The following is a 25648-nucleotide window of genomic DNA, read 5'->3' as shown; positions in this document are numbered from 1 at the left end:
GATGTACTATTATAATGTTTGTCTATTTCATAGTCATGATACTCAAAAAAGGTTGTTTCTGCAGTGCACATATCACTAAGCACATTGTTTCATAGGCCTGGTTGCAATTTACCAAGTTTACAGTGGCGGTGCAACTCTTTAGTGTTGCTTCCTTTTGCAGAGCGAGTGGAGGTGCTGTTGAGACTTTATTTGTATCTGTACACATCTACTCATGACTGATTATCTGTGCAGGCCACAAGACTTTTGCTCAGAAAGTCTCTCATGTACCCACCAAAGTAAAAGTGGGTTAATATTTACTAATGTTAGAAGTCATAAAGCGCAACGTCGCAGCTATATTTGTGTGGTGGTAAATAGCACCACACCCTGTCCTTTGTCTGTGGTTGAGGTGAGCTAGTTAGAAACCTTGATCCCTATTCTGTCAGCGGTTGCACGTGTTTTCTCGGCGAGTGAAGTTTCTGCAAAATGTCTACCTGGAAAATCACAGTGATGCACTGCAAATGGTGTCTGTGCAACTTCTGGCATTTCCAAGTTTCAGCATTCAGTCTAGACACAAAAAATCTGCTCACAAAAAGCGGAGACCCGGGAAGCCTGTTTGGATTCTCTGTGGCCTTGCACCAGCAGCAGAACCCTACCAGGAGGAACCTGTGAGTACAAAACAGCCTCAGTTGTCTTTGAATACTACCACGTCTCACCAATTGAGGTGTTTTTGTCCAGATTGCTGGTGGGAGCTCCACGAGCCAAACATCAGAACCAGGTCAATGTTACCGGTGTTGTTTACCAGTGTGACCTTGCAACAACATCTGAACGCTGTGAGCCCATTGAGTTTGATAATAAAGGATGCTGCTGGAAATATGGGCCATTTTCGCTTGCTGTGATGGTTGGGGGGGGTTCTCTTGGTGATTTGTACTTTACCAGTACACCAGTGATTTGTACTTTACCAGTACAAATTGAATTGTATGAATTGTCCAATATTTCACTAGGGTTTGAGTTTTATTAAGGAACACAAGGGCTTGTGTTGCAGCTTAAGGTTCATCTTTATAATTTAGGTCAGGAAAGGGTCAAAACTCTTTATCTGCTTATAGTTCAAAAACAAGTATGAGAAAAAACAGTTACTGATTTTAAATTTAAACTCCTCAGTGGTTTTATTTTCTAGAGTTCCTTGAAAGTAGAGGAATAGACGGCCAGTGGATGGGAGTAAGAGTAACAAGTCAAGGTCCTGGGAAAAATGTAATGGTGAGTAACACAACCTGAAAGAATAAAGCAAAACCTGGAAAACTGAAAACCGGTCTTCACCTGTTTTCTTATCTGTCTCTGTAGATGTGCGCCCATCGTTACCAGCAATGGGTCCCAGATGCCTTTGTGGCTCACCTATTGACAGGCCAGTGTTACCTCTTAGGAGATGACCTGCAGGCACAGGTCCAGACGCAAGATAAGACGTGGAGGAGGGTGGTTTGTGACTCTGAACATCTCAGCAATTTCCGGAACAACCACCATTGGTTTGCATATTGCCAACAGGGCATGTCATTCTAATATTTATAATAATTTTATGTGATTTATCAGGAATCGTACGCATGGAGGCTATAGACGACTTTCCATTTCCAATTGATGACCCACGGGAGACCGGAGATATTGACCACTTTAATCCCGAGCTTATTCCTCTCCTAAGGAACAGCTACCTGGGTTGGTTTGAGTTTTGGTCTTACTCTTTTCCCATGTTGAATGAAAGTTATAGTTTCACTAATAAGTGTAATGGGTCTGTCCTCCAGGATTCTCCATTGACTCTGGTCTGGCTCTTATCAGGAAGGGTGAGCTGACCATCGTTTCAGGAGCTCCCAGAGGAGGTTACAGTGGTCAGGTGGCCTTTCTTAGGCCAGACCCTAGAGCCAAGAAACACTTGTCTGTGGAGTTGGTCCTCTCTGGTCCGGGTCTAGCCTCTTCTTTTGGATATGATGTGGCTGTAGCTGATTTCAACGGTGATGGGTAGGTTTATTTTAGAACAATATCTAATTAAATTATCTTTTATTTATCCTCCGAGACCTTCAACTCTCTCCCAGCCTCTTTACAGTCAATGATGGTATTACTGTACAATCACCTAACAATCAATATTGACATTAGTGGCTGTTTTTTTCTTTTCCAAAGATGGGAGGACCTTGCTGTAGGGGCACCACAGTTCTATAAGAAAGATGAGTTAGTTGGAGGAGCAGTATATATATATATTAACGACAATGGGAGAAACTGGGAGAAGATCGCTCCAATTCAGCTTCTTGGACAACAAAGCTCCATGTTTGGACTCGCCGTGGAAAACATAGGAGACACCAATCAAGATAATTATGAAGGTTAAGTCATTTTAATATAAAAACGACGGACACACTGAAACGTCAACCACAGAGCTGGCAAAGGAGCCGTCAAAGCAGACGAAAACCTAGTAAACAGCGACCTCTGCGGTCATGTGTGACAACTACAGGCTGATAATCTAGCTGAAAAAGAACTGCAGTATATTTTAAATACAAATCACACGCTTAAGAACAATGCCACGGACCAAAAACTAATATCGTGTATGTTACTGTTGTTTCCATTGTTAGATATTGCTGTTGGAGCACCATATGATGGGTCTGGCCGAGTGTATCTTTACTGTGGCTCGTCAAACGGTATCAACACAAAGGCAGCGCAGGTAGGGACGTAAATATGGAAGCCTGGAAGGGACATTTCTGCCGAAAGGGAGATTGAATGTTCTCTTTTCTTCAAGTGCTCTCATCCAGATCCAGATCTGTGACGCTGTTTGGATATTCACTGTCCGGGAACTTGGACGTGGACGATAATCTGTACCCTGATTTGGCTGTAGGATCTCTGTCCGATTCTGTCTTTGTTTATAGGTATTTAAAACTTAAGCACGTGGAGATGAAGACAATTGAATTGAAATGATCAACAGTCTTTCTGCGTTCCAGAGCGAGGCCCGTGGTCCGTGTCAGCAGCACCCTGCGAGTTACACCGGATAAAATAGACATCACAAAGGAACAGTGTGATAAACGTACATGGTATGGTATAAAACGCAAACGATAACATGACATGACAACATGAAGCACCTTTGATCGGGTGTTCTTTTGCACTTGTACAGTTATTTTACAGCTCAAGCGTGTTTTTCTTACATATCACACTCGTCTTTCAAGTTTCTCTTCTATTTGATTGACTGAAGATGTAACTTAATAGGAGTAAAACAGCTGTGAAGTGATATTTTAAAAAAATGCATTTACATGATATCTCTTAAAGGCTGCTTAACTGAATCGTCTGCTGCATCCACATGCATAATTTTCTCCCCTTTGCAGTACTCAATTACACTTTTGAGGCTGATATTAGGAAGAGCAATGTCAGGCTTCCTCCCAGAGTGGGTTTTCTGGGGCTTCCTCGAGTGAAGCTGGAGCTGCCGGGGCAGGATATGGAAATCTGTACTGACATCAAGCTCAGACTCCTGGTACTCTTTTCTTGTGTTACAAGACCCATCATCTGGTTCACAGACAAAGATGACTATGACCACTTCTCTTGCAGCGGGATTTCAAAGACCGGCTACACTCTATCCCCGTCTCAGTTACTATGTCTCTGGGGAGTTCCACTCAATGGACCAGTGGGCAGGTTACACCCATACTGGACCGCTTTCAGCCCAATAACAAGGTCTCAGAGGTACACAAATCTTGACCATTTAAATTTAGAAAGCGCCTTTGTCCACAAGAGCATATTAGAACCTTTGAAAGAGTAACAAATGACCTCTGCCCTGTGTGTTTTTGACAGATCACCCTCCTAAACAGAGGCTGCGGCAGCGACAACATTTGCCAAAGCAACCTCCATCTACAGTATGACTTCTGCTCCAGACAAACAGAAAATGGCAAAAGCGTGTTCAGATCGCTCAGCGGGTAAGACGAGGCACCACAAGCCCAATGGAACAGATCTACAGCTGAGCATGATTGGACGCTCTGTCCTTCTGTCAGAGAGGATGGTGTAGCAGTCATCACTCCAACTGAGGAAGACATCGCTTTGGAGCTGACAGTGACCAACTGGGGCGGGGATGACGCCCACCAAACTCGCTCAATCATCAGTCTGCCAGACACTCTCCGTTACTCTGATATTGTCAGCACAGCTTCGGTGAGTGCCGGAGGATTTAGGAACCTTTGTAAGTTACCAGAGCGGACGGACATGGCTGCAGCTGTAAAACCAAATCATCTTTCATCACCCTAGGAGCCAAAGGTGGACTGTACAGTCAATGACAAAGGGACTCTAATAGACTGTGGACTGGGAAACCCAATCCAGAGAGATGCAGAAGTCAGTCCCACAGAATTTCCTCACCAGTTTCTCTTCTATCCTCACTTTCTTCTTCCTCCCTGTAGGTTACATTCTGTGTGATGCTAACAACATCAGGCATCTCTTTGAGTACAAAGGCTGTGAATATCACTCTGCAGCTTCAAACGTAAGTGATCAGAGACCGGCATAAGTTATTGATCACTGAGCTATACTCTACATGAATGTGAATAATCTTTCAGAACCAGCAGGCAGGACTTAAAACCAGTTGAGGCGGTGGCCAAAGTATTTTTTGAACTAAAACTGCAATTATACGGGTAAGTGTGGCATCATTACCTCATTGTTTGTCATTTAATAACGCAAATGAAATGTTTTCTTTCATTGTTATGTGCTTTTTGGAGGTCACAGAAGTCAAATGTGTTTTTAATTATCTGAAGATGCAGAACAAGATCTTCAGATGCAATGTAATATGCAAAACTGATAATGAATTTGAGGTTGAGCTTGCAAAAGGTTCATTTTGTCCATCTCAAGTGTCCTTTGGCCAAAGCTTGGAGGGTAAGAGCACCATAAAATCGGCAGAGGATATCGGAGCTGCAGTTCAGTATGAATTTATGGTAAATCATCTTTTCCTCTACTTTTTCATACAACATATTAGGTTTACATCTGAAGCAAAAAGTCAAACCACGCTGTGATGTCTTATTCCGGCAGATAACAAATTTGGGTAGATCACTGAAATCCTTCACTAATGCTTCACTGAACCTCTTCTGGCCAAAGGAGAATTCTGCTGGGAAGTGGCTTCTGTACCTGAGTCACACCAGCAGTAAAGGTGTCCAGTCTGTGCCCTGCTCGCCTGTAAATGAGATCGATCACCTTAAAGATGTAAAGGTACCCAACACCTCTGCCTATTACTCAAACTGTTTTACACAACACTTCTGACCATCATTGAAAACCTGTGAAGTCTTAGCTCTCTGTTTCAGGATTACAGCTCATTTAATTATTTAATGATTACCGTGGATGCGACACTCAGTTTGACAAACTCTCCAGAAAACACTGGGCTAAAATCTGACAGACTAAGCACACAGGTAAACACCAAATATAGTAAAATCACACTCAGCTGCCTAACTGTGGGGAATAATTATTCCTATATTCACTTGAACGTCAACAGGTAAAACTGACAGTATTCATGGAGAGAGAGATCGAGTATTTCACCATAGTCGCCTGGTGGATCATCTTCCTCACTGTCATTGCGTTGCTTTTGTTGCTGGCAATGATGGTCTTCTTGTTGTCGATGGTAAATGAAATAATTTCTTAGTGGAGGCTTGAAAATTGCATTCATTTCAGCTATGCTGATGCACATATTAAAACACCAAGTTATTTAACAACAGTTACTCCATGTTAAAGACGGCCCTCCAAACTGCTGCAACATAATATTCTAAATATTGGCTACAAACATACATAATTATTTCTATGTTTTCTGTGTGATCAGCGTGGATGTATCCACTGGCCAACTCGGAATCAAAAACCCCAAGCTGAGGACCCAAACCAAGAAACTCTCCACCTTAAAGATGGGATTTCCTGAAGAAATTTACCTTTTTTTAAAAAAAAAAAAAAGAAATTGAAGCAGAAAATATATCACTTGTTTATTACCAAAAAACTGTTACAACATGAAAAAGGCTGTGCTATATTTCAATGTATGAGGAAGGTGCGAGAGGTGGGAAGAGATGGGGGAAAAATGTTGAGAATGAATGAATACTGATCATAATGACTATGGATCAGAGAAAGCGTCCATGAGGACCATACTGATGCTTTAGTATCAACAGTGTTTTGTTTTTACAACAGTGTTCATTTTACCATATTTTTGGTCATTTTCCTTCACAAACAAATGAAATGTGTACAAAGAGATGCTGTCTTTTACGTATTTAACTCACTGTTAACTAAATGCCATGCCTCTCGGGGGCAGCAGGGGAAAGTTGACTGTACCTAAAGGCAAAATTGTGCTGATGTTATTGTGACGTTGTGGCAGGACGAGGAACGACTCAGACTGAGCAGATGGTTTAAACGTCTTTATTCCGCATCCACCAGACAATACTAAATGGAGCTTCGAACAGTGCATCTAATGAAGGACTAACCACGCCCATCACCACATGCATCACCTGGGTGTGAGATACACCCCTATGTGTCCGCCACAACGTAACTCAGTTTAACGCCTGCTTTGCCGTACCTTGAAGTATCCACTGATAACTGATACATCATCAGCACATGGTGAATATTTAAATGGGGGATTGGTGACAATTGGACCACCCCAACGTTTCCCTAAAATGGTGTTGTTGATTCAGTTCATTCACACACAAAAAAAACTGTTTAAGTTGCTTTACGACCACTTTAATGAGCTTTAAGGACAAAATCAAAAAAAAAAAAAGGACAATAAAATGAGAATTCTATGTGAAAACGGATCCAATGAGTTTGGTATATATATATTTTATTTATTTATTTTGCAGTAAACCAGTACTTAGTTCCCCTCAGACTGAAACTTAGATTCTAGCATCATTTCCTGATGTGTGCACATTTACCTTTCTGCTAATTCTGGCCACATTTATAACCACATGTCTACAATCGTTGCAGTTTTTTGTTGCAGAGTGATTATTCAGAGTCACCACTCACACATTAGGTCCACAGCAAAGACACATCCATTTTGTCATCCTGGCTGAAATACCTCTTGAATGATTTTCTTATTTCTTTCTATTTCTAAATTTCACATTCAAAGTCTTTTCAGCTTCTGACACCAGAGTAAATGCACTCTGGGGGTAACTCCCCCTTTGCTGCATGCCTTTTCTTTCTTGAGGGGAAATTCAGCGTTACATAGCTCTCTACTCTCAACTCGCCATCCTGAAAATAATCAACACACATTAAATCTCCAATGATGACGTGTAAATCTGAGGCGGTGTCCAAAACCAACCCCTATACCGTCTATAGTGAGGAACTCAATGTATCCACTGTGACACAGCACCAGTGCGTGTTTGATATTTGTTAATTTGTAGGGAGAAAATAAAATTACTCCAGCACTGATGTCGATGTGGTACATAGACATTAAGTGTCTGCAAACTTTGGCTGCAACAAATATAGTGATGCATTTGGGCATTTATGGTGATATCTAAGCATATCTTAACTGCAGCGCCCCCTAGAGTCACCTCTGCCTCCTCCTGAAGACTTCCTTATTTTTGTCAAAAACCAATGAATGAGAGAAAACAGGGGTTTGGTAAAATGTAAAATATGAATAACAATCAATTGTGCACATACAAATTAAGTTCACCTTGATGTTATTTACCGGAATTTGAATTTTACAATAACGTCCTCAACCAGTTCTATTATCTATTATATTAACACATTTCTATCCAGGAAAGCTCCTTCTCAGCAGCCTGTGAGGTCACAGCTCACAATAACATCAGCCAACATGAAACTTGAACCCTCATTTGTCTCGTTTCGGCTTCAATGTGGAGCACGGCTTCCTGGGCTGGACTGTGAACGCTCTGTTGCCTGTGTGTGTGTGTGTGTGTCTGTGTGTGTGTGTGTGTGTGTGTGTGTGTGTGTTGGGGGTGGGGGGCAGTCTGTGAGAGGTTCTTCCACAGTAGTTTGATTACTGCTGAATTTCTACATATGATGTCACAGCCCCATTTCCCAGTTCCCTGCCTCTGCTCCACTCTACCTGCCAGCCACTCCCACCCCGTCAGCTCAACGCCACTTACCTGCAAGCACAGCTGCAGCTTATTCCTCTCAGTCTTTGCCAGATTGTTCTTCTGCTTTCATGCGAGACTTTCCAGCGTTGTTTCCCTGCTGGATTACCCGTTACCGACCCCTGCCTGTCTCCCCTGTTCCCCGGACAACTTACCTGCTTTCTGCCCCTGACTACGACTTCTGCCTCAGCGTCTCTGGTTCCTGTCTGCTCACCTGGTTTTGACTTCTCCACCCGGCCCCGACTTCGCTGCTGCTCGTCCCCAGTCTGCCCCGCTACATCGTCAGCCTCCTCTCCTGTAAGCCCCTTTCTGTCACTACTGCCCGCTGTCAGTGGAACTGCACGGTTCCGAGGATTTACATCCTTCCCCCTTGGTTCCGCATTCCGGCTCTGCACGACCCACTCCCCGAGCCTGCAACCCATAGACTTTGTGCGGGCCCTGAGCCTGAAGAACGGACTATTTCCTGTGTTTCCTTGTCTGCCTGAGTTCCTGTTTGCCCGTCTGCTAATTAAAGTCATTACCACGGTCCAGTTTTCCAGAGTGCTGCTTTTGGGTCGCACCCGTCACATATAAAGAGAAAAGAAAACTAACTGATAGATTCTTCCAAAGTCTGGTGTCCTCAGTGTTTGACCAACAATGAGTCTTTGATCTGATTTGTGTGTCTCTTTTTTTTTATGATAATCTTGAGTAGTTTCTGCACTGCCAAAAAATTCTGAGGGTGAATTCATGCTAAATAACCCGTCGTGTAAATATTAAATCCACTCAAGGTAATAACTCTTTTTTCCAGTTTCCTGTTGTATTTTGTTTTACTGCATGTCAACTGTAGAAAACCGGACCTGAACATGAAAGAAACCTTGGTGCTGCTGGTGGTTTATGTGTTCCAAAGACAGTTGATTATTTCCACTGTTGTTCACATTAGTCCAATCAGAGGATGGTGTTTCTGCGCCCTCCCATTTGATACGAGTACATAAGATGGACATTTTTGACATTTCAGCCCATCTAACCGTCTCCTTAGCTGGATTAGCCAAACATGAGGTTTATATTTTATCTGCTGAGCCTCCGACTCGTGCGTAAGTATATACAGTCCTCTTTTATTCCATTTTTATTCAACGTTAACACAGAATAGTGCCCATGTTACTGCATTGGCTGTTTTCTTTAGGTGGGGTGGATGAGCAGCACTTTGAGATGAAACGGGCTGATATTGGAGAAAATGTGACTCTGACTTGTGAACGCGAGCAATCTGGAGAGCCAGCAATGTTCTATTGGATCAGATTTGTTCCTGGAAGCCCACCTGATGTCGTGGGAGTCATTTATTATTTTGACTACAAGGCTCCAAACAATTCCTCTCATTTTATTTGTGAACAAGGGCCTGGCACGTTTATGTTGCATATTCTGTCAGTGACTCCACATGATGCAGGATTTTATTACTGTATTAAAACTGTTTTTACAAGCCTGACATTTCTTCATGGGATATTTCTCAGAATTCAAGGTAAGAATGATGTAAAATAACAATTTACTTTCATATTCGTTTAAAATGTTAGAGGTAAAGATAAGATATCTTTATTTCTGCCACAGTGGGAACATTTACATGGCTGCAGCAGCAAAGTCTGTGATTCAGAGCGATAGATTTGACAGAAACCCGACATGTTTCTTGTTATTTCAATTTCTCAGGGACGGAGCCTGATGTCAAAGCCGTAATCCAAGTGCCTCCGTCTGATTCGGTGCGTTCAGTGACGCTGCAGTGTTCTGTCCTCTCTGACTCTGAAAACACAACCTGCAGAACAGAGCGCAACGTGTGCTGGTTCCAGTCTGGACCTGATGCATCTTATCCCAGTGTCTTTGCTGCACACGGAGGCAGCCAGGATGGATGCCAGGGTGGTGTCAGAGGTGGCGCTCCACAGAAATGGGAGAGCAGCAGCTCAGAGTTACTGGGCTCCTCTGATGCTGGGCCCTTTTCCTGCGCTGTGGCCACATGTGAGGAGTTTTTCTTTGGAACCCTCAACTTCAGGACTGCAGGGGTCTTAGATGAGAACACTATATTGGTGGTTCTGCTGGCTGCTGCTTTGGTTGTAAGTGTCATTGTAAATGTCTGCCTGGTTTGGATCCTAAAGGGCAAATCTTCGAGCTGTTGCGAGGGTACGTTATTAATTTTTTTTAAGGAGTTTAAAAACGTAAAATTATTTCCCATTATTGTTCAGTGAGAATATATTCAATAAAATACCTTCTGAAACAGCTGCTTTTATTTCTCTTATATTAAAAACAGCTGCCGTACTCAGTTGCACAACAGGCGCGAGTGACGAGGACACTCAGCCGGTGAGGATCAGAACAATCAAAAGCGTTATAGACGTGTAAATACTGATTTTTGATTAACATGAGATTTTTCCCTGTGTCTGCTCAGGCAGAAGAGGAGATGTGTTATTCTGCTGCAGTCTTCACCAGGAGCAAAGCTCAACCAGACAGAGGTCGTCTCAAAGACAAAGAAACAGTCTACTCTGAAGTGAGGACCCACGTTATAGAAAATTAATGCAAATGTAGGAAACACATTGTTTATTAAGACAATTCAAATAAAATTACACGCAGTACAAATATGACGACGTTATCGCTCAGCTTTTAAGAGTTTTAAGACCTGCTTTGTATCCATAGAAGGACCGATTTAAAATTTAAAATTGGTCTGGTCAGGTTTGATCAGTTCTTCTCCTCTAAACCTGAAATTATTTCTTATTATTGTTCATTGTATTATTGTGATTATTATATTTTTTAGCAGTTTAGGTGTTTTAATTTCTTTTTTGTAGGTTTGTTAACTGTTCTGAAACTTGCTCAAAATAATGCTGGTGTGTCCCAGCAAAAGCATTTATGTTATTATGAACCAGAATTAACTAAAAGTTTGCTTTAGTGTGTTTAATAAAAGGCTAAAAACGTACCTTTTATGTTTTGTTACAGATTTTTCCCAATAATTTAAGTTTATTTGTAAGGCAGCCGTTAATAAGTTACTATGTATATAAGGAAAACAGACATTTGGTTGAAAATGAACAGATGCATCCGATAAACACGGAAATTGAAACATATGAACTGTCTAAACCACATAATTGTCTGTCAAACCATTGGCCTAGATTATAAATTAAGCGAAAAATGTTCAACTATTCTTTATATCCACTGGAGGTCTGGACATCCGCAGACATTGGTCTAGTATTAAAGCACCGTGTGGCTAGCTTTATAAGAATCTTCTATGTGAGCTGATTAGACCACAAAATGATAATAATTAATAATTAATAATGCAATCCTAGTTTATCATTTGTTTAAATAATTCTGCACATCAGGATGTCACCAGACTTTGATGGACTGCCTATTAGATTGAGCCACATCAAACAGACCTACTGGTTCCAGTTCAGGTTCAAAAACTGCTGCAAGTTTAAGCACAAATGCGTAATTGTTGGTGCTACAGTACAATTTGAATATGTACTGCAGCATGTATGTCTCCCCCTCGTGGTAGATGAAGTCATTACACACTTGTTTTCAACTTCACTTAAACAGACTTATATATTATTGTTCTTTGATTTTTAAATCTAAATATTTTTGTGCTGAACGTGTCTATTGTCTTTCTAACCTCCCTCTATTGCACCTCTCCCTCTCTCTACCAGTTGGGTTAAAGGAAACAGGGTCATTTCACGGTTTCTGCCTCACCACACTTGCCTCAAGGAGAGAGTTTGTTCATTCTTAATATTATTCTATATTAAATACATGTAATTATTAGTAAATTAGTTTAAATTAAATTGGTTTGAAGTGTAGATGATCTTATTGGATGTGTTAAAACACAAACCAAAATCTCTTCTAAACATAATTTTTGGGTTACTGCTGTAAATTTCTGGTTGGCGAGTCAGGGAGCTAAAATTCAAATGAATTCCTTCACCATCAAAACTAAATTCTCTCAGATTTAAGAAAAGGGGAAATGTCATCACAGTGCTTTTACTACTTAAAAACTCTGCTTCAGTTTTCAGAGGTTGGAAAACGAGCTGATATCTCCTCCCCTGTGCTCTTACTGAGAACCAAGCACACTGTAATGAAACTGTTTCCTTCATCTGATCATTTGAGCAGCACCTTTAACCCGTGAGACGCGACAGGCGCACTAAGTAGAGAATGCTGATTCTATTTTATATCCTCCTCTTTCCTGTCAGATTTGGGGGTAAGTAACACAGGAAACTACATTTTTTTTACTAATTAGTTCCAAGAATCTGCTCTTTGCTCTGTCATTTTGGAGAGATCAAACACATTTTCCTATGTTGGGTGTATTATTTGCCTTTACAGGATGCACAAATAACAACATTGAGACCAAGAATGTAACTGTTGGACAGACTGTGAGACTGAAGTGTCCCCGCAAGACGGCAGCAACCCACTTATGGATCAGAGTTATTCCTGGAACCTTACCTGAACTCCTCGGAAAATCACTTGAACATACAAAAGATTCTCACTTCACAACCAAAATGGAATCAGGATCATTTGTTTTGGTTATTAATAACACACGTGTGAATGATACTGGAGTTTATTTGTGCATGAAGGGGCAAAGTGCATTTTTGAAAAGAGTAGACCTAACAGTAGTAGGTGAATATCTGCTGGTTTGGACATAGTTCATCTTGGAACATCACAGTTCATTTATCAGAATTCATTTGTGCCTAATTTTGTCTCAGAATCCGAAGGTGATGGTGTCCCCACGGCTCATCCCTATGATCCGACCCCTGGAGAACGCTCTGTGCTCCTCCAGTGTCCCGTCCTCTCTGACTCTGAGAACCCAACGTCTCTGGATGACCTCAACAGCCGCTGCTGTGGCTCCAGATCTGTTGGGCCATTTTTCAGTTTTCATTGCAGAAACAACGTGGAAGTGGATGAAAACAACTTAAACAGATCCAGAAACAGCGTCTTCAGTAACATCTGCTCTTCTGGAGATTTGTGTTGTTCCGTAGGAAAATGTGAGCAGACATGGGGGAACTGCTCAGAGCCCGAAATTGAAGGTAAAAGTTGACTTTTGCATTCTACTTCCTGTATTTTAAATTGGCAATAAATATGCTAATTTGCTAATTATTTTTAATTTTATGATTTCAGTGCAAATTAAAGATGGCCATATAATCTCCATAGTTTTATACACACTCGGTGCTGCTGTGTCCGGTGGTCTCATGGTCTTTTTTATTTATCTGAGGACTAAGCAGAAGAATAACCTTTGTGGTTGTTGCACTGGTAAGAAACACTTCTCTTAAATGTCTTAAAGTTACTTGAGAAGCATTTTGGGCAAATCTACTTCACTTGTGTACTTTTCTTTCACCAATCAGCTCGTTTTACTCAGCTGTTTTTATTTCTCTTATTTTTAAAACAGCTGCCGTACTCAGTTGCACAACAGGCGCGAGTGGCGAGGACACTCAGCCGGTGAGGATCAGAACAATCAAAAGCGTTATAGACGTGTAAATACTGATTTTTGATTAACATGAGATTTTTCCCTGTGTCTGCTCAGACAGAAGAGGAGATGTGTTATTCTGCTCCAGTCTTCACCAGGAGCAAAGCTCAACCAGACAGAGGTCGTCTCAAAGACAAAGAAACAGTCTACTCTGAAGTGAGGACCCCCGATAGAAGAAATTAATGCAAATGTAGGAAACACATTGTTTATTAAGACAATTCAAATAAAATTACACACAGATACAAATATGGCGACGTTATCGCTCAGCTTTTAAGAGTTTTAAGAGCTGCTTTGTATCCATAGAAGGACCGATTTAAAATTTAAAATTGGTCTGGTCAGGTTTGATCAGTTCTGCTCCTCTAAACCTGAAATTGTTTCTTATTTTTGATCATTGTATTATTGTGATTATTGTAGATTTTTTTTTAGCAGTTTTGGTGTTTTAATTTCCATATTGTCTTTTTTGTAGGTTTGTTAATTGTTCTGAAACTTGCTCAAAATAATGCTGGTGTGTCCCAGCAAAAGCATTTTTGTTATTATAAACCAGAATTGACTAAAAGTTTGCTTCAGTGTGTTTAATAAAAGGCTAAAAACTTACCTTTTATGTTTTGTTACAGATTTTTCCCAATAATTTTATGTTTATTTGTTTGTTAAAGCAAAGTTTATTTATAAGGCAGCCATCAATGAGTTACTATGCATATAAGTAAAACAGACATTTGGTTGAAAATGAACAGATGAATCCGATAAACACGGAAATTGAAACATATGAACTGTCTAAACCACATAATTGTCTGTCAAACCATTAACCTAGAATATAAATTAAGCGAAAAATGTATGATTTCAGTGAAAATTAAAGATGGCCATATAATCTCCATAGTTTTATACACACTCGGTGCTGCTGTGTCCGGTGGTCTCATGGTCTTTTTTATTTATCTGAGGACTAAGCAGAAGAAAAACCTTTGTGGTTGTTGCACTGGTAAGAAACACTTCTCTTAAATGTCTTAAAGTTACTTGAGAAGCATTTTGGGCAAATCTACTTCACTTGTGTACTTTTCTTTCACCAATCAGCTCGTTTTACTCAGCTGTTTTTATTTCTCTTATTTTTAAAACAGCTGCCGTACTCAGTTGCACAACAGGCGCGAGTGACGAGGACACTCAGCCGGTGAGGATCAGAACAATCAAAAGCGTTATAGACGTGTAAATACTGATTTTTGATTAACATGAGATTTTTCCCTGTGTCTGCTCAGACAGAAGAGGAGATGTGTTATTCTGCTCCAGTCTTCACCAGGAGCAAAGCTCAACCAGACAGAGGTCGTCTCAAAGACAAAGAAACAGTCTACTCTGAAGTGAGGACCCCCGATAGAAGAAATTAATGCAAATGTAGGAAACACATTGTTTATTAAGACAATTCAAATAAAATTACACACAGATACAAATATGGCGACGTTATCGCTCAGCTTTTAAGAGTTTTAAGAGCTGCTTTGTATCCATAGAAGGACCGATTTAAAATTTAAAATTGGTCTGGTCAGGTTTGATCAGTTCTGCTCCTCTAAACCTGAAATTGTTTCTTATTTTTGATCATTGTATTATTGTGATTATTGTAGATTTTTTTTTAGCAGTTTTGGTGTTTTAATTTCCATATTGTCTTTTTTGTAGGTTTGTTAATTGTTCTGAAACTTGCTCAAAATAATGCTGGTGTGTCCCAGCAAAAGCATTTTTGTTATTATAAACCAGAATTGACTAAAAGTTTGCTTCAGTGTGTTTAATAAAAGGCTAAAAACTTACCTTTTATGTTTTGTTACAGATTTTTCCCAATAATTTTATGTTTATTTGTTTGTTAAAGCAAAGTTTATTTATAAGGCAGCCATCAATGAGTTACTATGCATATAAGTAAAACAGACATTTGGTTGAAAATGAACAGATGAATCCGATAAACACGGAAATTGAAACATATGAACTGTCTAAACCACATAATTGTCTGTCAAACCATTAACCTAGAATATAAATTAAGCGAAAAATGTATGATTTCAGTGAAAATTAAAGATGGCCATATAATCTCCATAGTTTTATACACACTCGGTGCTGCTGTGTCCGGTGGTCTCATGGTCTTTTTTATTTATCTGAGGACTAAGCAGAAGAAAAACCTTTGTGGTTGTTGCACTGGTAAGAAACACTTCTCTTAAATGTCTTAAAGTTACTTGAGAAGCATTTTGGGCAAATCTACTTCACTTGTGTACTTTTCTTTCACCAATCAGCTCGTTTTACTCAGCTGTTTTTATTTCTCTTATTTTTAAAACAGCTGCCGTACTCAGTTGCACAACAGGCGCGAGTGACGAGGACACTCAGCCGGTGAGGATCAGAACAATCAAAAGCGTTATAGACGTGTAAATACTGATTTTTGATTAACATGAGATTTTTCCCTGTGTCTGCTCAGACAGAAGAGGAGATGTGTTATTCTGCTCCAGTCTTCACCAGGAGCAAAGCTCAACCAGACAGAGGTCGTCTCAAAGACAAAGAAACAGTCTACTCTGAAGTGAGGACCCCCGATAGAAGAAATTAATGCAAATGTAGGAAACACATTGTTTATTAAGACAATTCAAATAAAATTACACACAGATACAAATATGGCGACGTTATCGCTCAGCTTTTAAGAGTTTTAAGAGCTGCTTTGTATCCATAGAAGGACCGATTTAAAATTTAAAATTGGTCTGGTCAGGTTTGATCAGTTCTGCTCCTCTAAACCTGAAATTGTTTCTTATTTTTGATCATTGTATTATTGTGATTATTGTAGATTTTTTTTTAGCAGTTTTGGTGTTTTAATTTCCATATTGTCTTTTTGTAGGTTTGTTAATTGTTCTGAAACTTGCTCAAAATAATGCTGGTGTGTCCCAGCAAAAGCATTTTTGTTATTATAAACCAGAATTGACTAAAAGTTTGCTTCAGTGTGTTTAATAAATGGCTAAAAACTTACCTTTTATGTTTTGTTACAGATTTTTCCCAATAATTTTATGTTTATTTGTTTGTTAAAGCAAAGTTTATTTATAAGGCAGCCATCAATGAGTTACTATGCATATAAGTAAAACAGACATTTGGTTGAAAATGAACAGATGAATCCGATAAACACGGAAATTGAAACATATGAACTGTCTAAACCACATAATTGTCTGTCAAACCATTAACCTAGAATATAAATTAAGCGAAAAATGTATGATTTCAGTGAAAATTAAAGATGGCCATATAATCTCCATAGTTTTATACACACTCGGTGCTGCTGTGTCCGGTGGTCTCATGGTCTTTTTTATTTATCTGAGGACTAAGCAGAAGAAAAACCTTTGTGGTTGTTGCACTGGTAAGAAACACTTCTCTTAAATGTCTTAAAGTTACTTGAGAAGCATTTTGGGCAAATCTACTTCACTTGTGTACTTTTCTTTCACCAATCAGCTCGTTTTACTCAGCTGTTTTTATTTCTCTTATTTTTAAAACAGCTGCCGTACTCAGTTGCACAACAGGCGCGAGTGACGAGGACACTCAGCCGGTGAGGATCAGAACAATCAAAAGCGTTATAGACGTGTAAATACTGATTTTTGATTAACATGAGATTTTTCCCTGTGTCTGCTCAGACAGAAGAGGAGATGTGTTATTCTGCTGCAGTCTTCACCAGGAGCAAAGCTCAACCAGACAGAGGTCGTCTCAAAGACAAAGAAACAGTCTACTCTGAAGTGAGGACCCCCGTTAGAAGAAATTAATGCAAATGTAGGAAACACATTGTTTATTAAGACAATTCAAATAAAATTACACACAGATACAAATATGGCGACGTTATCGCTCAGCTTTTAAGAGTTTTAAGAGCTGCTTTGTATCCATAGAAGGACCGATTTAAATTTTAAAATTGGCTTGGTCAGGTTTGATCAGTTCTGCTCCTATAAACCTGAAATTGTTTCTTAATATTGTTCATTGTATAATTGTTATTATTGTAGATTTTTCTTTTGAGCACTTTTGGTGTTTTAATTTCTATATTGTCTGTATTTCTATATTGTACTCTGCAAAGAACTGCTGTAAAAGTCAGTGTTGATCACTGCAATCAACATGTAAAGACATGATAAACAGCCATACATAATGTCAATAATAATGATTGTCCATGTTTTCTCCCAGACCAGTGAGGAGCAGCATTTGGTTTACGCCATTCCAAACATTGCTCGAAGAAAATCAGTGAGAAATGATGATACAGAGAAGGAAGAAAGAAGCATCTACTCTGATGTCAGGGAATACTCTGGAGGGGCTGATTAAGGCTGACTTCTACATTATACTCCATTTTACCATATTTTTGGTCATTTTCCTTCATGAACAAATGCAATGTGTGCAAAGAGATGCTGTGTTTTACGTATTTAACTCACTGTTAACTAAATGCCATGGCTCTCGGGGGCAGCAGGGGAACGTTGACTGTACCTAAAGGCAAAACTGTGCTGAACTCATGTTATTGTGGCGTAACTCAGTTTAACGCCTGCTTTGCCGTACCTTGAAGTATCCACTGATAACTAACACATCACCAGCACATGGTGAATATTTAGATGGGGGATTGGTGACAAATGGACCACCCCAACGTTTCCCTAAAATGGTGTTGTTGTTGATTCAGTTCATTCACACACCAATGAGTTTGGTAAATATATACTGTATTTTATTTATTTATTTTGCAGTAAACCAGTACTTAGTTCCCCTCAGACTGAAACTTAGATTCTAGCATCATTTCCTGATGTGTGCACATTTGCCATTCTGCTCATTCTGCCCACATTTATAACCACATGTCTACAATCGTTGCGGTTTTTTGTTGCAGAGTGATTATTCAGAGTCACAACTCACACATTAGGTCCACAGCAAAGACGCATCCATTTTGTCATCCTGGCTGAAATACCTCTTGAATGATTTTGTTTTTCCTTTCTATTTCTAAATTTCACATTCAAAGTCTTTTCAGCCTCTGACACCAGAGTAAATGCACTCTGGGGGTAACTCCCCCTTTGCTGCATGCCTTTTCTTTCTTGAGGGGAAATTCAGCGTTACATAGCTCTCTTCTCTCAACTCGCCATCCTGAAAATAATCAACACACGTTAAATCTCCAATGATGACGTGCAAATCTGAGGTGGTGTCCAAAACCAACCCCTATACCCTCTATAGTGAGGAACTCAATGTATCCACTGTGACACAGCACCAGTGCGTGTTTGATATTTGTTCATTTGTAGGGAGAAAATAAAATTACTCCAGCACTGATGTCAATGAATAATGCAAATGTAGGAAACACATTGTTTATTAAGACAATTTAAATAAAATTACACACAGATAAAAATATGGCGACGTTATCGCTCAGCTTTTAAGAGTTTTAAGAGCTGCTTTGTATCCATAGAAGGACCAATTTAAAATTTAAAATTGGTCTGGTCAGGTTTGATCAGTTCTGCTCCTCTAAACCTGAAATTGTTTCTTATTATTGATCATTGTATATTGTGATTATTGTAGGGTTTTTTTTTAGCAGTTTTGGTGTTTTAATTTCCATATTGTCTTTTTTGTAGGTTTGTTAATTGTTCTGAAAAACTTTGCTGGTGTGTCCCAGCAAAAGCATTTATGTTATTATGACCCAGAATTAACTAAAAGTTTGCTTCAGTGTGTTTAATTAAAGGCTAAAAACATACCTTTTTTGTTTTGTTACAGATTTTTCCCAATAATTTAATGTTTATTTGTTTGTTAAAGCAAAGTTTATTTGAAAGGCAGCCATCAATAAGTTACTATACATATAAGTAAAACAGACATTTGGTTGAAAATGAACAGATGCATCCGATATACACGGAAATTGAAACATATGAACTGTCTAAACCACATAATTGTCTTTTAAACCATTAGTCTAGATTATAAATTAAGCGAAAAATGTTCAACTATTCTTTATATCCACTGGAGGTCTGGACATCCGCAGACATTGGTCTAGTATTAAAGCACCGTGTGGCTAGCTTTATAAGAATCTTCTATGTGAGCTGATTAGACCAAAAAATAAGAAAAAATTAAGTAATAATGCAATAATAGTTTATCATTTGTTTAAAAAAGTTTGCACATCAGGATGTCACCAGACTTTGATGCCAATTAGATTGAGCCACATCAAACAGACCTACTGGTTCCAGTTTGTCCATGTTTTCTCCCAGACCAGTGAGGAGCAGGATTTGGTTTACGCCATTCCAAACATTGCTCGAAGAAAATCAGTGAGAAATGATGATATAGAGAAGGAAGAAAGAAGCATCTACTCTGATGTCAGGGAATACTCTGGAGGGGCTGATTAAGGCTGACTTCTACATTATACTTCATTTTACCATATTTTTGATCATTTTCCTTCATTAACAAATGAAATGTGTGCAAAGAGATGCTGTGTTTTATGTATTTAACTCACTGTTAACTAAATGCCATTGTGAGAAGAATTATTGTTTTTCTTGCTATTATCATTTAAATGCTTTGATGAGTAGATTTAGAGTGTTGAAGGAATGTTGTTAAGAAAAGGAATGTGTGAATGTTTAAACTAAGTGCTGGAGCTGTTTATATAACCAGCACTTAGAGATACCCTGTTCGATAAGACAAGGAGGTCGTAAAAATGGGAAAAGTAGTTAGGAAACAAGGAATCGTGAGGTTCTGATTGACATAAATCTTGTATGCACCAAATAAAAGAGGCGAGTGAGCAGCAGACGAGCAGAGTTGACAGATGAAGCTTGAACTGCTGCTCAGCTCTCCCTTGCAAGGACTCCAGTTGTTTGTGTGGTTTGTCTCAGTCTTAACATAAGAGTAAAGAACAGCGCGGGTGACAAACTACACCCTCACACCATGCCTCTCGGGGGCAGCAGGGGGAAGTTGACTGTACCTAAAGGCAAAACTGTGCTGATGTTATTGTGACGTTGTGGCAGGACGAGGAACGACTCAGACTGAGCAGATGGTTTAAACGTCTTTATTCCGCATCCACCAGACAATACTAAATGGCGCTTCGAACAGTGCATCTAATGAAGGACTAACCACGCCCATCACCCCATGCATCACCTGGGTGGGAGATACACCCCTATGTGTCCGCCACAACGTAACTCAGTTTAACGCCTGCTTTGCCGTACCTTGAAGTATCCACTAATAACTAACACATCACCAGCACATGGTGAATATTTAAATGGGGGATTGGTGACAAATGGACCACCCCAACGTTTCCCTAAAATGGTGTTGTTGTTGACTCAGTTCATTCACACACAAAAAAAAGCTTTAATGAGCTTTGAGGACAAAATCAACTACAATAATGGGTAATTTCTAGGGGTTTTGGATTTTTTGGCATAGCATCTCATAACAAAAATAAATGACAATAAAATGAGAATTCTATTTGAAAACGGATATAATGAGTTTGGTAAATATATACTGTATTTTATTTATTTATTTTGCAGTAAACCAGTACTTAGTTCCCCTCAGACTGAAACTTAGATTCTAGCATCATTTCCTGATGTGTGCACATTTGCCATTCTGCTCATTCTGCCCACATTTATAACCACATGTCTACAGTCGTTGCAGTTTTTTGTTGCAGAGTGATTATTCAGAGTCACCACTCACACATTAGGTCCACAGCAAAGACGCATCCATTTTGTCATCCTGGGTGAAATACCTCTTGAATGATTTTCTTATTTCTTTCTATTTCTCAATTTCACATTCAAAGTCTTTTCAGCCTCTGACACCAGAGTAAATGCACTCTGGGGGTAACTCCCCCTTTGCTGCATGCCTTTTCTTTCTTGAGGGGAAATTCAGCGTTACATAGCTCTCTTCTCTCAACTCGCCATCCTGAAAATAATCAACACACGTTACATCTCCAACGATGACGTGTAAATCTGAGGCGGTGTCCAAAACCAACCCCTATACCCTCTATAGTAAGGAACTCAATGTATCCACTGTGACACAGCACCAGTGCGTGTTTTATATTTGTTAATTTGTAGGGAGAAAATAAAATTACTCCAGCACTGATGTCGATGTGTCTGCAAAATTTGGCTGCAACAAATATAGTGATGCATTTGGGCATTTGGGCATTAATGGTGATATCTAGATGTGGCAGGGCGTGGCCTGCCCTCCGAACAGGTGCCATATGGAGGTAGTGCCTTAATTGGTGGGTGGGGAGAAAAAGGTTTATATAAGGCACTGCCTCCAGCGGGCTTTAGTTGATTTCCCCCTTCGACGAAGGTGTATCGTGGTTGCAGCTTATCTGGGCTGTTTGACCAACTGAACCTGTCCCAGAATGAGCATGCTGTCTGGCAGCGCCAAGCTAAAAGCACGGCATGCTAACGCATATTTCCTCTGGTTACGACGTAAAGTGCAACAGTGCTGGAACGTGTGCTTGCTACTTGTTGCAGAAGGTTGGTGCTTCCTCCCGCCATCCTTCCGTCCAGAGCGCTATGCCGTAAGGGCGTGCGCGCTAGTTGGCACTGGGCAGGTAAGGCGCAGCAATGCGCGTCACTGACTCCCCCACTCACTTAGTTGATAAATGGTAATGGGGCTGTTCTCGCTGCAGTTGGCTGCCGGCTGGTGTCAGTGGGTCGCGATGCCCCAGCGGGAACCCCTCATGGAGTAGATTGCCTCGCTTACTGGACCCACTGCTGCTTTGGCTCGGTCCTTTGGTTCGGGATTCTCTCTCGTTCTCTCCCTCTCCCCTCGCTCCCCTTTGCTCGGAGAAACGGCGCTGAGACGTGGTGGTGCCGCCGAGGCGACCACGGAGCTTTTGCCTAAATTTTAGACTCTTAACAGTGTGTAAATTGTATCAATTTATATTTACTTTTTTTAGGTTTTGTTGCTTTTCGTGTCTTGGTTGACGTTGTTTTCTTTTAGACGACCTGGTCACCATTTATTTGCCTGTCTGTGTGAGGTGTGTGTGTGCGCTCGTCGCGTCTGATTGTTTATCATTGTAAATTTAATTGTTCTTTTTTCTTTGTGGACAGGTGCTGCGGGGACCCAACCCCTGGTGGAGGGCGTTTTCATCACACCTCTCGTGTGTAGTTTTGTTTGTAGTAGCACGGGTGTTTTTAGTTTATCTCCCCTAATTGAGTTTTACCTGCCGGTGGGGCCCAAGCCCTGTCCACCCCCTTTTGTTTGACTTTTGTACAGCCGAGTTATTTTGGTGTTGAGTTGGATTTAATAAAATTGTACTGCCTAACCCTCAATCCTGTCTCTGCCTCTGGAACCGAACCGTATCTGCGCGTGCCTGTTTCCGGTTAATTCCTGGGGTGAAATTCCCCAGGTGGCGTTGTCGTTGACCGTTCCACCTCTCTCCACCCCGCCACATAAGCATATCTTAACTGCAGCGCCCCCTAGAGTCACCTCCGCCTCCTCCTGAAGACTTCCTTATTTTTGTCAAAAACCAATGAATGAGAGAAAACAGGGGTTTGGGAAAAATGTAAAATATGAATAACAATCAATGGTGCACATACAAATTAAGTTCACCTTGATGTTATTTACCGGTATTTGTATTTTACAATAACGTCCTCAACCAGTTCTATTATCTATTAACACATTTCTATCCAGGAAAGCTCCTTCTCAGCAGCCTGTGAGGTCACAGCTCACAATAACATCAGCCAACATGAAACTTGAACCCTCATTTGTGTCGTTTCGGCTTCAATGTGGAGCACGGCTTCCTGGGCTGGACTGTGAACGTTCTGTTGCCTGTGTGTCTGTGGCAGTCTGTGAGAGGTTCTTCCACAGTAGTTTGATTACTGCTGAATTTCTACATATGAACAGAAAAGAAAACTAATTGATAGATTCTTCCAAAGTCTGGTGTCCTCAGTGTTTGACCGACAATGAGCTGCTGTCTTTGATCTGATTTGTGGGCAATAATTTAGTGTTTAATCTTGTTTGTTGAAGCAAAATTCATTTGTAAGGCAGCCGTTAATAAGTTACTTTGTATAGAAGTAAAATAGGCATTTGGTTGAAAATGAAGAGATGCATCAATATACACGGAAATTGAAACACATGAACTGTCTAAACCACATAATTGTTTGTCAAACCATTAGCCTAGAATATAAATTAAGCGAAAAATGTTCAACTATTCTTTATATCCACTGGACATTGGTCTGGTATTAAAGCACCGTGTGGCTAGCTTTATAAGAATCTTCTATGTGAGCTTATTAGACCACAAAATAATAAGAATTAATAATTAATAATGCAATCCTAGTTTATCATTTGTTTAAATAATTCTGCACATCAGGATGTCACCAGACTTTGATGGACTGCATATTAGATTGAGCCACATCAAACAGACCTACTGGTTCCAGTTCAGGTTCAAAAACTGCTGCAAGTTTAAGCACAAATGCGTAATTGTTGGTGCTGCAGTACAATTTTAATATGTTCTGCAGCGTGTATGTCTCCCCCTCGTGGTAGATGAAGTCACTACACACTTGTTTTCCACTTCGCTTAAACAGACTTGTATATTATTGTTCTTTGAATTTTAAATCTAAATATTTTTGTGCTGAACGTGTCTATTGTCTTTCTAACCTCCCTCTATTGCACCTCTTCCTCTCTCTACCAGTTGGGTTAAAGGAAACAGGGTCATTTCATGGTTTCTGCCTCACCAGCCTTGCCTCAAGGAGAGAGTTTGTTCATTCTTAATATTATTCTATATTAAATACATGTAATTATTAGTAAATTAGTTTAAATTAAATTGGCTTGAACTTTAGATGATCTTATTGGATGTGCTAAAACACAAACCAAAATCTCTTCTAAACATAATTTTTGGGTTACTGCTGTAAATTTCTGGTTGGCGAGTCAGAGAGCTAAAATTCAAATGAATTCCTTCACCATCAAAACTAAATACTCTCAGATTTAAGAAAAAGGGAAATTTCATCACAGTGCTTTTACTTTAAAAATAAAAACTCTGCTTCAGTTTTCAGAGGTTGGAAAACGAGCTGATATCTCCTCCCCTGTGCTCTTACTGAGAACCAAGCACACTGTGATGAAACTGTTTCCTTCATCTGATCATTTGAGCAGCACCTTTAACCCGTGAGATGCGACAGGCGCACTAAGTAGAGAATGGTGATTCTATTTTATATCCTCCTCTTTCCTGTCAGATTTGGGGGTAAGTAACCCAGGAAACTACATTTTTTTTACTCATTAGTTCCAAGAATCTGCTCTTTGCTCTGTCATTTTGGAGAGATCAAACACATTTTCCTATGTTGGGTGTATTATTTGCCTTTACAGGATGCACAAATAACAACATTGAGACCAAGAATGTAACTGTTGGAGAGACTGTGAGACTGAAGTGTCCCCGCAAGACGTTAGAAACCCTCTTATGGATCAGAGTTATTCCTGGAACCTTACCTGAACTCCTCGGAAAAACATCTCATCATACAAAAGATTCTCACTTCACAACCCAAATGGAATCAGGATCATTTGTTTTGGTTAATAATAACACACGTGTGAATGATACTGGAGTTTATTTCTGCATGAAGGGGCGAAGTGCATTTTTGAAAAGAGTAGACCTAACAGTAGTAGGTGAATATCTGCTGGTTTGGACATAGTTCATCTTGGAACATCACAGTTCATTTATCAGAATTAATTTGTGCCTAATTTTATGATTTCAGTGAAAATTAAAGATTGCCATACATGCTCCACAGTTTTATACACACTCGGTGCTGCTGTGTCCGGTGGTCTCATTGTCCTTTTTATTTATCTGAGGACTGAGCAGAAGAATAACCTTTGTGGTTGTTGCACTGGTAAGAAACACGTCTCTTAAATGTCTTAAAGTTACTTGAGAAGGATTTTGGGCAAATTTACTTCACTTGTGTACTTTTCTTCCACCAAACAGCTCGTTTTACTCTGCTGTTTTTATTTCTCTTATTTTTAAAACAGCTGCCGTACTCAGTTGCACAACAGGCGCGAGTGGCGAGGACACTCAGCCGGTGAGGATCAGAACAATCAAAAGCGTTATAGACGTATAAATACTGATTTTTGATCAACATGAGATTTTTCCCTATGTCTGCTCAGACAGAAGAGGAGATGTGTTATTCTGCTGCAGTCTTCACCAGGAGCAAAGCTCAACCAGACAGAGGTCGTCTCAAAGACAAACAGTATACTCTGAAGTGAGGACCCCCGTGACAGGAAATTAATGCAAATGAAGGAAACACATTGTTTATTAAGACAATTCAAAAAAATTACACACAGATAC

General features: G+C 39.9%; 3 protein-coding genes across 5 annotated transcripts in view; all 3 read left to right on the top strand.

Moving 5' to 3' along the window:
* On the top strand, positions 1-4839 carry LOC115252472 (integrin alpha-6-like). Its single transcript, XM_029847757.1, has 15 exons — positions 1-644; positions 715-1233; positions 1318-1680; positions 1767-1980; positions 2140-2336; positions 2583-2648; positions 2746-2808; positions 3324-3469; positions 3544-3675; positions 3784-3905; positions 3981-4134; positions 4228-4311; positions 4377-4456; positions 4530-4604; positions 4725-4839. Exons 3-15 carry the CDS (start codon positions 1572-1574, stop codon positions 4753-4755), a joined length of 1473 nt encoding a protein of 490 aa, XP_029703617.1. The 5' UTR covers positions 1-644; positions 715-1233; positions 1318-1571; the 3' UTR covers positions 4756-4839.
* A 4112-nt stretch (positions 4840-8951) lies between these two features.
* On the top strand, positions 8952-11919 carry LOC105419150 (uncharacterized). Its single transcript, XM_029847444.1, has 5 exons — positions 8952-9088; positions 9178-9507; positions 9690-10154; positions 10282-10331; positions 10417-11919. Exons 1-5 carry the CDS (start codon positions 9049-9051, stop codon positions 10540-10542), a joined length of 1011 nt encoding a protein of 336 aa, XP_029703304.1. The 5' UTR covers positions 8952-9048; the 3' UTR covers positions 10543-11919.
* Positions 11920-12054: 135 nt separating this feature from the next.
* LOC105419129 (uncharacterized) overlaps positions 12055-25648 on the top strand; it is a 25056-nt gene continuing 11462 nt past the window's right edge. For 2 of the 3 annotated variants that reach the window (XM_029847461.1, XM_029847460.1), the window contains exons 1-4: positions 12055-12198; positions 12321-12614; positions 12701-13021; positions 13113-13244. In XM_029847461.1, coding sequence (XP_029703321.1) covers positions 12153-12198; positions 12321-12614; positions 12701-13021; positions 13113-13244 — 793 coding nt within the window. In that variant the 5' untranslated portion in view covers positions 12055-12152. Of the gene's footprint in view, positions 12199-12320; positions 12615-12700; positions 13022-13112; positions 13245-14299; positions 14432-14567; positions 14618-14702; positions 14942-25648 lie in introns of those variants that run through there. The other variant, XM_029847458.1, reaches the window with a different exon arrangement.

The sequence above is a fragment of the Takifugu rubripes genome, chromosome 14 (genome assembly GCF_901000725.2).
Source record: "Takifugu rubripes chromosome 14, fTakRub1.2, whole genome shotgun sequence".
Classification (NCBI taxonomy): Eukaryota; Metazoa; Chordata; class Actinopteri; order Tetraodontiformes; family Tetraodontidae; genus Takifugu; species Takifugu rubripes.
Note: the sequence above shows the minus strand (reverse complement) of the source record. Positions and strands in the feature narration are given on the sequence as shown.

Excerpts from the sequence above, each read along its gene's own strand:
- LOC115252472 (XM_029847757.1), top strand. The coding sequence starts at position 1,572 with ATGGAGGCTATAGACGACTTTCCATTTCCAATTGATGACCCACGGGAG. Across the intron at positions 2,649-2,745 it reads TTACTGTGGCTCGTCAAACG|GTGCTCTCATCCAGATCCAG; the intron begins GTATCAACACAA and ends TCTTTTCTTCAA. Across the intron at positions 3,470-3,543 it reads ACATCAAGCTCAGACTCCTG|CGGGATTTCAAAGACCGGCT; the intron begins GTACTCTTTTCT and ends CTTCTCTTGCAG.
- LOC105419150 (XM_029847444.1), top strand. The coding sequence starts at position 9,049 with ATGAGGTTTATATTTTATCTGCTGAGCCTCCGACTCGTGC. Across the intron at positions 9,089-9,177 it reads GCTGAGCCTCCGACTCGTGC|GTGGGGTGGATGAGCAGCAC; the intron begins GTAAGTATATAC and ends TGTTTTCTTTAG. Across the intron at positions 10,332-10,416 it reads GTGACGAGGACACTCAGCCG|GCAGAAGAGGAGATGTGTTA; the intron begins GTGAGGATCAGA and ends GTGTCTGCTCAG.